Source organism: Oncorhynchus kisutch, linkage group LG27 (genome assembly GCF_002021735.2).
Source record: "Oncorhynchus kisutch isolate 150728-3 linkage group LG27, Okis_V2, whole genome shotgun sequence".
Classification (NCBI taxonomy): Eukaryota; Metazoa; Chordata; class Actinopteri; order Salmoniformes; family Salmonidae; genus Oncorhynchus; species Oncorhynchus kisutch.
This window is the reverse complement of record NC_034200.2, coordinates 35,149,490-35,163,247: the sequence shown is the minus strand read 5'-3', so window position 1 is coordinate 35,163,247 and position 13,758 is coordinate 35,149,490. Positions and strand designations below refer to the sequence as shown.

The 13,758-nt window shown below is 43.0% G+C and overlaps 1 protein-coding gene across 1 annotated transcript; it reads left to right on the top strand.

Annotated features, from left to right (window-relative positions):
• Positions 1 to 9,909: 9,909 nt before the first annotated feature.
• LOC109872287 (apolipoprotein D) lies at positions 9,910 to 13,378 on the top strand. Its single transcript, XM_020463471.2, has 5 exons — positions 9,910 to 10,045; positions 10,372 to 10,499; positions 11,307 to 11,428; positions 12,094 to 12,182; positions 12,961 to 13,378. The coding sequence occupies exons 2-5, from the start codon at positions 10,380 to 10,382 to the stop codon at positions 13,209 to 13,211; spliced, it is 582 nt and encodes a 193-aa protein (XP_020319060.1). The 5' UTR covers positions 9,910 to 10,045; positions 10,372 to 10,379; the 3' UTR covers positions 13,212 to 13,378.
• The last annotated feature ends 380 nt before the right edge of the window (positions 13,379 to 13,758 follow it).

The following is a 13,758-nucleotide window of genomic DNA, read 5'->3' as shown; positions in this document are numbered from 1 at the left end:
TATGGAATAGATGGAATAGATAGACTGGGATGGAATAGATGGAATAGATAGACTGGGATGGAATAGATGGAATAGATAGACTGGGATGGAATAGATGGAATATGATGGACTGGGATGAAATAGGTTGGAATATATGGAATAGATAGACTGGGATGGAATAGAATGGAATAGATAGACTGGTGATGGAATAGATAGACTGGGATGGAATATGATGGACTGGGATGAAATAGGTTGGAATAGATGGAATAGGATGGAGTAGATGGACTGGGATGGAATAGATAGACTGGGATGGAATAGATGGAATAGGAAGGCTGGGATGGAATAGGATGGAGTAGATGGACTGTGATGAAATAGGTTGGAATAGATGGAGTAGATGGAATAGAATGGAATGGGATGGAATATGATGGAGTAGATGGACTGGGAGGAAATAGGATGGAATAGGATGGAATAGATAGACTGGGATGGAATAGAATGGAATAGATGGAATAGATAGACTGGACCTTTATTTCTTACTTCTTACTTACATTGTGTTGTCTGTTCTTGTTGTTGTTGTTGTTGTTGTATGGTCCACTGGGAAATGTTTGAGTGGCACTCTATTTAGCTGTACAGACATTAGTAGGTGTTTACTAAGCAATTTGTTCTAACAAGCTCAGTCCACACAGTCGTATCTGTAATTTAAACAAGACTTTGGAGGATGTCAAACTTTAATATAAGATGTAAGCTATGATTTTCAGGTGTGAATCCCGAAAGAGTAACAAACACACAATTCTTTGTATGCAGGCATGTAATAAAATGACTTAAAGCATCATTCCACCCCCCCCCCCCCCCCCCCCCTAAAACCCCAAACAGCAAGCAATGCAGTTGAATAAGCACTTTGTTTTAAGCTCTTGATTGAGCTTGCCTGGCTCAATTGAACCAATGGAATTGTCCTAAAAGTACAAACCTTGCACATCTGGCTGTCCAGGCAGGCTCAATCAATAGCTCCAAAATATTTGAAATAAAAACTGTTATTTTGGACCCTTGTCTGTACTGACAACTGACAAGTGAGGGAGTTTCATCTGACAACTGAGGGAGTTTCTAACATGGATGCCATACTTTGAGTTTCTTTGTTACTCGGGCATGACAGTGCAGAGTTTGGGGGGTCTCGTCTGGGACGGAACGCTCTCTGCTCAGGATCAAAGTTCACATGGAACAGACTGCCGAGTACACCAGGGTGTAGCTGTCATAGTCAGTGGACAGCACCCAGTAGGGACCAGGGTGTAGCTGTCATAGTCAGTGGACAGCACCCAGTAGGGACCAGGGTGTAGCTGTCATAGTCAGTGGACAGCACCCAATAGCGACCAGGGTGTAGTTGTCATAGTCAGTGGACAGCACCCAGTAGGGACCAGGGAGTAGCTGTCATAGTCAGTGGACAGCACCCAGCAGCGACCAGGGTGTAGTTTTCATAGTCAGTGGACAGCACCCAGTAGGTGTTACTACTACTACAACAGTCACTACTTCCACTACTACTACTTCTACTACTACTGCTACTACAACAGTTACTACTTCCACTACTACAATAATTACTTCTTCCACTACTACAACAGTTACTACTGCTTCTACTACTACAGTTACTACTTCCACTACTACTACTTCTACTACTACTACAACAGTTACTACTGCTACTACTACTGCTTCTACTACTACAGTTACTACTTCCACTACTACTAATACTACTGCTGTTACTACTCCTACTACTACTAGAGTTACTACTTCCACTACTACTACTTCTACTACTACTACTACTACAACAGTTACTACTGCTACTACTACTGCTTCTACTACTACAGTTACTACTTCCACTACTACTAATACTACTGCTGTTACTACTCCTACTACTACTAGAGTTACTACTTCCACTACTACTACTACCAATACTACTACTACTACTACTACAACAACAGTTAATACTACTACAATAGTTACTACCACTACTACTACTTCCAATACTACTACTACTACTACTTCCAATTCTACTACTACTACTACTCCCACTACTAATACTACTACAACAGTTACTACTTCCACTACTACTACAGTTACTACTTCCACTACTACTACAACAGTTACTACTACTACTACTACTACTTCCACTACTACTACAGTTACTACTTCCACTGCTACTACTACTACTTCCAATACTACTACTACTTCCACTACTACTACAGTTACTACTTCCACTGCTACTACTACTACTTCCACTACTACTACTACTACTACTTCCATGCTACTACTACTACCACCAATACTACTACTATTACTACTACTTCCAAAACTACTACTACGTCTACTACTAGTACTAATACTACTACTACTTCCAATACTACTACTACTACTACTTCCGATACTATTACTACAACAGCTACTACTTCCAAAACTACTACTACTTACACTACTACTACAACATATACTACTTTCAATACTACTAATACTATTACTACAACAGCTACTACTTCCAAAACTACTACTACTACTACTTACACTACTACTACAACATATACTACTTTCAATACTGCTAATACTACTACTACAACAGTTACCACTTCCACTACTACTACTACTACTACTACTACTAATAATAATAATAATACTAATACTACTTCCAATACTACTTTTACTACTACTACTACTACTACTACTTCCAATACTACTACCATTACTATTACTACTACTTCCAATACTACTACTACTACTACTACTTCCAATACTATTACTACAACAGCTATTACTTCCAATACTACTACTACTTCCAAAACTACTACTTTCAATACTACTACTACTGCTACTACTATTTCCAATACTACTACAGCTACGACTAATACTACCACTACTAATAGTACTTCCAATACTACTACTACTACTACAACAACAGCGACTACTTTCAATACTACTAATACTACCACTATTACTACTACTACTACTACTACTACTACTACTTCCAATGCTACTACTACTACTACAACAACAGCTACTACTTCTACAGCTACTACTAATACTACCACTACTACTACTACTACAACAGCAACTACTTTCAATACTACTAATACTACCACTATTACTACTACTACTACTACAGCTACCACTAATACTACCACTACTACTAATAATACTACTACTATTACTACTTCCAATACTACTACTACAACAACAACAGCTACTACTTTCAATACTACTACTACTACTACTAATACTACCACTACTACTACTACTACTACTACTACTACTACTACTTCTACACAGGAAGTTCCATTCCTGGTATTGATAATCCCATCAGACCAGCCAACAGCAGAGGGCATGGTCCCTGCTCACAACACATCACCTTTTCAATTTCAATTGTTTTATTTATTCATTCATTAACTTTGTTAACACATCCAACAACATTATACACATAAATCATGAATAAACACAAAGGCGGCAATATTGTTCATTTACACACAGAACCACACACACTTCTCCATCAGGCGTTAGGTTGCAGGTATCCTGTCCACAGCTTCCCTTCTGAAATACGGAAGGCAGCTTCTGTATGTGGTACCACCTGCCCAGGTACTGCAGGAACAACACAGGCTACAACACCACATCAGATCAGCCTCGGTCTCAGCAGGATCTTTTTTCAACATTCAGTAACACTTTACTTGAAGGGGGTATAGACGGTAGTATAAAGGTATTGATGACACTTGTGTAATCTTGACGTTAAAAAGGGCTATAAATGTATACATCAATATATAAACATAGATATGTATAATACATTATAATGCAGTCGTGAAGCGGTTTAAAATTTAAAATTACATGTTCAGTTATGTAGCTATGTTACAATCAAAATCAAATGTTATTTGTCACATGCTCCGAATACGACTGGTGTACCTTACAGTGAAATGCTTACTTATTAGACCCTAATCAACAATTCAGTTTTAAAAAAATACTGATAAGAATAAGAAATAAAAGTAACAAGTAATTAAAGAGCAGCAGTGGAATAACAATAGCAAGACTATATACAGGGGGCTACCTGTACAGAGTCAATGTGGAGACTATATACAGGGGGTACCGATACAGAGTCAATGTGGAGACTATATACAGGGGGCTACCTGTACAGAGTCTATGTGGAGACTATATACAGGGGGCTACCTGTACAGAGTCTATGTGGAGACTATATACAGGGGGCTACCTGTACAGAGTCTATGTGGAGACTATATACAGGGGGCTACCTGTACAGAGTCAATGTGGAGACTATATACAGGGGGCTACCTGTACAGAGTCAATGTGGAGACTATATACAGGGGGCTACCTGTACAGAGTCAATGTGGAGACTATATACAGGGGGCTACCTGTAAAGAGTCTATGTGTGGGGGCACCGGTTAGTTGAGGTAATATGTACATGTAGGTAGAGTTATTAAAGTGACTATGCATAGATGATAACAACAGAAAGTAGCAGTGGTGTAGAAGAGGGGGAGGGGGCAAATAGTCTGGGGAGCCATTTGACAAGATGTTCAAGAGTCTTATGGCTTGGGGGTAGAAGCCTCTTGGACCTAGACTTGGCGCTCTGGTACCGCTTGCCGTGCGATAGCAGAGAGAACAGTCTATGACTAGGGTGGCTGGAGTCTTGACAATTTTTAGGGCCTTCCTCTGACACCGCCTGGTAAAGAGGTCCTGGATGGTAGGAAGCTTTGCGCCAGTGATGTACTGGGCCGGTCGCACTACCCTCTGTAGTGCCTTGCGGTCGGAGGCCAAGCAGTTGCCATACCAGGCAGTGATGCAACCAGTCAGGATGCTCTCGATGTTGCAGCTGTAGAACCTTTTGAGGATCTGAGGACCCATGCAAAATCTTTTCTGTCTCCTGAGGGGGAATAGTTCTTTTTTTCCTGTAGTCCACAATCATCTCATTTGTCTTTATCCCATTGAGGGAAAGGTTGTTGTCCTGGCACCACACGGCCAGGTCTCTGACCTCCTCCCTATAGTCTGTCTCATCGTTGTCGGTGATCAGGCTTACAACTGTTGTGTCATCGGCAAACTTAATGATGGTGTTGGAATCGTGCCTGGCTGTGCAGTCATGAGTGAACAGGGAGTAATTGGATACCTCACCATATGGTGAACTGAGGAACATCTGGTCTTAACTAACATAACTAATTACTGTCAAATGTATGTTGATTCATATCAGTAGTATTGGCAAGTACTGGGAAATCATAATTTGTCATATTTGTTATACTTAATTTTATTGTCTCTTATTTGCATAGTTTATGTGATTTTCTCTCTCTATATATATATATATATATATATATATATATATTATACAAAGTATTTGTTTTGAGAAAGAAGACAATATAAATACACCCCATGTATTTTGACAATTTTATTGATAATAATTGACTAATAATTGAACTTAAACCCAACCAATATTTAGTATGAAGCTCCTTTACGGTACCTGTAATCACACAGCTCCACCGTGTAATGTGAAACAGTTGTCAGTTACATGGATGTAGAACTTGCATAATTATGATTGACAGCCTTATACAACCACTAGACTGTCACGTGCTCACGTGGCAGAACCCAGTGTGTAAGACAGCTGTGTACACAGGGGGGGGGGGGTCCGCTGTGTGAACATGTTTGATGAAGGGGCGAAGGTACCCCCATCCTGGGACACTAGCTCCTGTTGATGGGCTCCAGGGGTCACGTCCTTACTGTTTACGTAAATGGAAAATAAGGCAATGTCATTCACTGGTTTAAGCAGGTAAGTCATTGAGAACACATTCTCTTGAACAATAACACCCTGACAACCGCTATTCCTTTTGACATTAGAGGCTGTATAGTTCGGTGATTACAATGCAGTAATATCTAACAAGTAAGCTAACCTAACAATTTCACAACAACGTCCTTATGCACACAGTGTAAAGGAATGAATAAGAATATGTACATGAAGATATGTGAATGAGTGATGGTACAGAACGGCATAGGCAAGATGCAGTAGATGGTATAGAGTGCAGTATATACATATGAGATGAGTAATGTAGGGTATGAAAACATTATATAAAGTGGCATTGTTTAAAGTGGCTAGTGATACATTTAATTACATCAAGATGGCAAGATGCAGTAAATGGTATAGAGTACAGTATATACATATGAGATGAGTAATGTAGGGTATGTAAAAATTATTTGGCATTGTGGCATTGTTTAAAGTGGCTAGTGATACATTTATTACATGCATTTTTCCATTATTAAAGTGGCTAGAGTTGAGTCAGTATGTTGGCAGTAGCCACTCAATGTTAACAGTCTGATGGCCTTGAGATAGAAGCTATTTTTCAGTCTCTCTGTCCCCACTTTGATGCACCTGTACTGACCTCGCCTTCTGGATGATAGCGGGGTGAACAGGCAGTGGCTCGGGTGGTTGTTGTCCTTGATGATCCTTTTGGCCTTCGTGTGACATCGGGTGGTGTAGGTGTCCTGGAGGGCAGGTAGTTTGCCCCCGGTGATGCGTTGTGCAGACCTCACTACCCTCTGGAGAGCCTTACGGATGTGGGCGGAGCAGTTGCCGTACCAGGCGGTGATACAGCCCGACAGGATGCTCTCGATTGTGCATGTATAAACGTTTGTGAGTGTTTTTGGTGACAAGCCAAACTTCTTCAGCCTCCTGAGGTTGAATAATCTTTAAACTTTATTTAACTAGGCAAGTCAGTTAAAAAACAAATTATTACTTACAATGACGGCCTACTCCAGCCAACCCTGGATGAGGCTGGGCCAATTGTGCACCACCCTATGGGACTCCCAATCACAGTCGGATGTGATACAGCCTGGATTCAAACCAGGGACTGTAGTGACGCCTCCTGCACTGAGAATGCAGTGCCTTAGACCGCTGGTTCACCCAAAAAAAAAGTGTCAAGGGGAAGCCTGCTTGGATTTGGTTTCACTCCTATCACATCTCTTCAAGAGAAATATGTAATTGACAGAAACAACCTCTGGTGGCTAGGTAGCTAAAATTGGCCTTTTCCTAAAAAAAAAGAGCTAGGATTTATGGAGATAGGGATTTGGACTTGTGTTTTTACTTAATTCTCCGTACTGGTCAATGATTATTAAGGCGATTCTGATCCAACCATAAATTCATACACATTGTGGCCCTGGACTGAGAGGATGGATGTTCAGTATGTAGCTTGATGTAGTACGCTACTGTTAACTAGCTGGCGTTGCCCATGAAAGGAAGTTAGGCTAGCGAGCAAGCATTTTAGCCAGGTAGCCTAGGAGAACAAAAACTAAAAGCATGTACAGTATGACAGAGTGATAGACCGTTTCACCAACATGAAAGAGAGGAGGATGGCATTGGCATTTCTCTACATGTAGGGTGAGTCAGCCTAGTGAGTCCTGTGCCTGCTCCCAGAGCCAGGCCTTCTGTGTGTCTCTCCACTCCAGAGATGGCTTCCAGTCCGGAGCCTCCAGAGGCGGCCTCCAGTCCGGAGCCTCCAGAGACGGCCTCCAGTCCGGGGCCCGCAACGAGGGTGCCAAGTCCTGGGCCCGCAAAGAGGGTGCCCAGTCCGGGGTCGGCGGCGAGGGTCCCCACACCAGAGGTGCCACCAAAGTGGGGGGAGCCAGAGGCGGTGGGGGGTCTACGTCCCGCACCAGAGCCGTCGCCGTAAAGGAAGCCCACCCGGACCCTCCCCTTTAGAGTCAGGTTTTGCGGCCGGAGTCCGCACCTTTGGGGGGGGGGGTACTGTCACACCCTAACTAGGGTGGGCATTCTAGTTTCTTTATTTCTATGTTTTCTATTTCTTTGTTTCTTTGTGTTTGGCCGGTTGTGGTTCTCAATCAGAGGCAGCTGTCTACCGTTGTCTCTGATTGAGAATCATACTTAGGCAGCCTTTTTCCCACCTGGGTTTGTGGGTAGTTTTCTGTTTTGTGTTTCTGCACCAGACAGACCTGGTTCGTTTTGTTCCACTTTGTTATTTTGTTTCAGTGTTCAGTTTGAATAAATGATCATGAACACGTACCACGCTGCGCCTTGGTCCTCTTCTTCAGACGAGCGTTAGATTAGTACATTTAAAAAAATATATATATATGGAAATATCACATTTACATAAGTATTCAGACCCTTTACTCAGTATCACATTTATTTATAAAGCCCTTCGTACATCAGCTGATATCTCAAAGTGCTGTACAGAAACCCAGCCTAAAACCACAAAGAGCAAGCAATGCAGGTGTAGAAGCACGGTGGCTAGGAAAAACTCCCTAGAAAGGCCAAAACCTAGAAAGAAACCTAGAGAGGAACCAGGCTATGAGGGGTGGCCAGTCCTCTTCTGGCTGTGCCGGGTAGAGATTATAACAGAACATGGCCAAGATGTTCGAATGTTCATGAATGACCAGCATGGTCAAATAATAATAATCACAGTGGTTGTCGAGGGTGCAACAGGTCAGCACCTCAGGAGTAAATGTCAGTTGGCTTTTCATAGCCGATCATTGAGAGTATCTCTACCGCTCCTGCTGTCTCTAGAGAGTTGAAAACAGCAGGTCAGGGACAGGTAGCACGTCCGGTGAACAGGTCAGGATTCCATAGCAGCAGGCAGAACAGTTGAAACTGTAGCAGCAGCACGGCCAGGTGGACTAGGGACAGCAAGGAGTCATCCTGCCAGGTAGTCTTGAGGCATGGTCCTAGGGCTCAAATCCTCCGAGAGAGAGAAAGAAAGAAAGAGAGAAAGAAAGAGAAAATTAGAGAGAGCATACAGGAAAAATACTCTAGATATAACAGACTGACCCTAGCCCCCCGACAAACTACTGAAGCATAAATACTGGAGGCTGAGACAGGAGGTGTCAGGAGACACTGTGGCCCCATCCGATGACACCCCCGGACAGGGCCAAATAGGTAGGATATAACCCCACCCACTTTGCCAAAGCACAGCCCCCCCCTAGAGGGATTTCTTCAACCACAAACTTACCATCATGAGACAAGGCCGGCTATAGCCCACAAAGATCTCCGCAACGGCACAACCCAAGGGGGGAGGGGGGTGGGGGGGCGCCAACCCAGACAGGAAGACCACGTCAGAGACTCAATCCACTCAAGTGACACACCCCTCCTAGGGACGGCATGGAAGAGCACCAGTAAGCCAGTGACTCAGCCCCTTCACCTTTGTCGAAGCACCTTTGGCAGCGATTACAGCCTTGAGTCTTCTTGGGTAGGACGCTACAAGCTTGGCACACCTGTATTTGGGTAGTTTCTCCCATTCTTCTCTGATGATCCTCTCAAGCTCTGTCAGGTTGGATGGGTGCACAGCTATTTTCAGGTCTCTCCAGAGATGTTCGATCGGGTTCAAGTCCGGGCTCTGGCTGGGCCACTCAAGGACATTCAGAGATTTGTCCAGAAGCCTTCGCCCCAGTCTGAGGTCCTGAGCACTCTGGAGTAGGTTTTCATCTCTCTGTATTTTGCTCCGTTCATCTTTCCCTCGATCCTGACTAGTCTCCCAGTCCCTGCCTCTGAAAATCATCCCCACAGCATGATGCTGCCACCACCATGCTTCACTGTAGTGATGGTGCCAGGTTTCCTCCAGACGTAACGCTTGGCATAAGAAGTCAAGTTACACTTCTACCTGTGTAGAAACACACTGTGTGTTAACATGTTATTACTTAGTACTTTGGTAGAGCATGGCGCTTGCAACGGCACGATTGTGTGGGTTTGATTCCCGCCAGGGTCACCAACACGGAAAATGGATGCACTCACAACTGTAAGTCGGTTTGAATGCATCTTGCATCTGCAAAATGGTGTGTTATTTCACTTGTGTAACAACCGAAACCACTAACATGTCAGTCACTAGCAGAGTCAGACAGGAGTTTGTTTCCTCAAGGTCCATTTGAACAGGTGCCATACTCCCAACGCTAAGACAAACACTAGCACACACACTCTCAATTCTGGAATTCTGAGAACAACCAGTCATGAAAGCGATGCGTCAGCCGCATAACTAATGAGTTTGACATATAAATAGGTGTCTATAACCCACTGAACATCACTGAAACAGGTTGATCTTCTGAACAAGTGCAGGTAAGTGGGACCCATTAACCCCGGTCTGTCTCTCTCTCTCTCTGATGCTTTAAACTCTGCGATTTCACATTGCCTGAAGAATGAAGCTGTGCACACTGTAGGTCTGTTGTTAGGCACAATGCATTGCATTCGTAACATACTTCTGACATAAAATGTACGTATCTTGACCAGTGTCTAGGATAATTGTTTATACAGTATGTTGTTCTGTTTCCTAAATTGTTTGATATTAATTCATCACTGTATACTTGAAGTCAATTTGCATTGTCCTCCAACGGAGTTGGTGAAAATGTCTCTACTTTTCTGCGTGTGTGTCTGTTCCTACCCAGGACCCAAGATGCAGACTCTACACGTTCTCTCTCTGACTCTGCTGTCTATTCTGGCCGCTAACGCCCAAACTTTACGCCCTGGAAAATGCCCCCAACCTCCCGTCCAAGCTAACTTCGACGCCGCCAGGGTGACTATACCTAACTTGTATTACTGTATTTGAAGTGGCTCTTATGCATGTGCAGTAGCATTGTAATTAATTGAGTGATAACATGGAATTGCATGTATTCATGTGTAGTAACAGTGTCATTACTTGCGTGACAATATATTCCACAGCAGGCTGCTGAGGGGAGAAAAGCTCATAATAATGTTCGGAACGGAGCAAATGGAATGGCATCAAATACATAGAAACCATGGAAACCATACAAACCATGTGTTTGATACCATTCCACCAGTTCTGCTCCAGCCATTACCACGAGCCCGTTCTCCCCAATTAAGGTGCTACCAACCTCCTATGTCGCATTCATAAATTGTTACCTATTCATTTAGTAATTGTTTTGTCATTACATAGTAATGCGTTTGAGCATTTGTGTTATTACACAAGTGGAATAGAGATTGTTCCGATTTCCACTTTATTTATTTTTTTAAACACTGAATACAATGATATTACAGCATTACTACACAGGTATACAGCAACCTGTATCTACTTGAAGTGTGACCAAAGTGTCGCCTTCGATCAAACCACTGGCATGTTGTGAGCTGCAGGTATGGATAACGCCATCGCATGTCAAAGTCAGGAAGAGTAGGGTAAAGTTGCCCCAAGATGCTGATCTTGGGTCAGTTTTGCAACCATTCCCAACAAATGGTTAAGTTTAGGATTGGGTCAGGGGAAGCTGATCCTAGATCTGTAACATAGGGGAAACCTAACCCCTGAGCTCTAAGTCATACCGTAGCATCACATTGTCATATAACCTTTGACCTTTGTCTTTGACAACAGTATCTGGGCAAGTGGTACGAGATCAAGAAGCTCCCTGCTGTCTTCCAGAAGGGCGAGTGTACCACAGCTACCTACTCTCTGGAGAGCCCCGGAGTCGTTGGTGTGCTCAACAGGGAGCTGCTGTATGTACAATAAAGAGATCAAGTTAAAAATGTACATTTATTTGTAATGATTTTTTACATTCAACTGAGACTCAGCGATATGACATTCCCAAGAGCAGCAATGCAGATGTAGATGAGTGCAATGCAAGATGATGCACTCGTAGAGTATCACAGACTACCTGTGCATGTGCACGGGTGCGTTTCCATAGCTACGACGTGATAGCTGCCTGATCTGAAGCCACAGAGAAGTTTTGCCTCGTGCTATGAGTTATTGTTGGAAATCATGCATCGCTGACTTCACCGTTAAATATTGAGATACAAAATTCAATGTTTGTATCTCAATCCAGGAGAGCAGACTACCTTTTATTAACCCAAGTCTAAGCCTCCTATTCAATCAAGTACATGTAATGGAAAACCGCGCTATAGGTTTAGTCAGAATGTTAAGGACAGGTGGGATGTGATGTCATTATCCAATGAAAATGTCTGCAGCTTACGTGGTGCTGAGTCGGTTAACAAGGTTAACACCTCAGCTATAGCATAAACATTCCCAGTGGATGTGCAAGTGCTGTTTTCTTTTATCTGCCATTGATTGAGTCGGGACCCATGAGTTAGCAGGCCTCATAAAACGCCATTGTTGAATGTGTTTAACCTCTAACCTCTCTCTCCCTTCTTTTTTTCTCTCTCAGTGCTGATAACACTGTCAGTGCTATTACTGGCTATGCTAAGGCCAAGGACCCCTCTGAGCCCGCCAAGCTGGAAGTCACCTTCTTTGAGGGTAAACACATGTCAAGTCTAATATACTTGTCTCAACATTCTTGTGAGGTAGACCTAAATAAGTCCATTTGACTTCTTAAAGTGGTCTGTTTCTGACCCATGTCTAATCTGACCCTGTATGTGGTATGTATAGCGTTATGTAGTGGGCTGTGTCGTGTTAGCGCACAGTTAGGCAAACATATTGACAGGATACACTTCCACACTCCATCCCCCAGGGGGCAGCAGCAACCTTGTCCAGATGCTGAGCCTTGTTGATAAGCACATCAGGTGCTGCCAATGAAGGTGATGGTCAGTCAGAGTAGCAGCTGGTAAGCTGTAAGGCTGCTTGGTTTGTTTTGGTGGCCATGAGGCCTTTCTTTTGTTTTTGTCTTTAGTTTGGGGCATTCCTTTTATATTTTTCCTTTTTGTACATATTCCTGTTTCGTCATCATCTAAACAAATGATAGTGTACTTGGATGACCAAGAGGAGAGACTGGGCTGTCCCTGGACCAAGGTAAGGTTGCTGTCTCCCTGAGCACATGTACATTTAACACCAAGGCACATACACAGATTTGTCACAGAAATGCACACATTCAGGTTACAGACCATGTAACTAGGCCTAGGACTCCTAGACCGAGCGACTGCAACAATATCCTTAGGCTAGTTATGGGTTTCGTAACAATATTTATATTCATATGGACCTCTGTAGAAAAATGTAAAATTATAATCCATGTATTTATTTTAATTATTCTCGTAAATAAACTACTAAATGTATTTGAATATGTTTTCCTCTCCTGCAGACTCTCCCCCCGGCAACTACTGGGTTCTGTCCACTGACTACGAGGGCCACTCCGTGGTCTACGGCTGCACCGACATCCTGGGCACCTTCCATGCTGACTTTGCCTGGATCCTGAGCAGAGAGTCCACCCTGTCTGAGGAGAAACTGGAGGAGCTGTACCACGTGTTCACCTCCAATGGCATCGACATCGACGTGATGACCGTCACCAACCAGAGCCCAGAGCTGTGCGCCGACATGCCTCTGTGGGCTTAAGAGACCTGATTCTGTCTACAACATACGTATGATTTGCATTCATAGTATGGCTTGCACATAGACTGCTGTACAATGTCCAATGATGGATACCTGCATGGTTGTTTTGTGTTTGGTCTGTTTATGTTAACTTATGAGGAAATGCAATAAAATTATACTAGAAACATTTATCTGGTGTGAATGTGTACTTTTTCTGACTAGTATTTATAATGATTCCAATCACCTCGCTGTTCAGTGAGGTGACTGTATAAAATGGAAGCTTTTGTCACATTCAGCAAGCAAATGTATGATTTCAAAAAGAGAGGAACCAGTCCAATGATGCAACAAAGGCATAAAAAACATTCTCTGTCACCTTATATGACAATATTGCTACCATATGCATTCCATATTGTCTCACAAGTAAATAGGTATTTAGAGTGGAGTGTCCTACTGTGAATTCACATGCTCAGTACAGTGTATATATATATTTTTCTAAACTGATTTTCTGTGAAGCACTAGATGGCACTATGACCGTGGCGGAGTTCAGACTCTGTACCCTTCTCCCTGACGC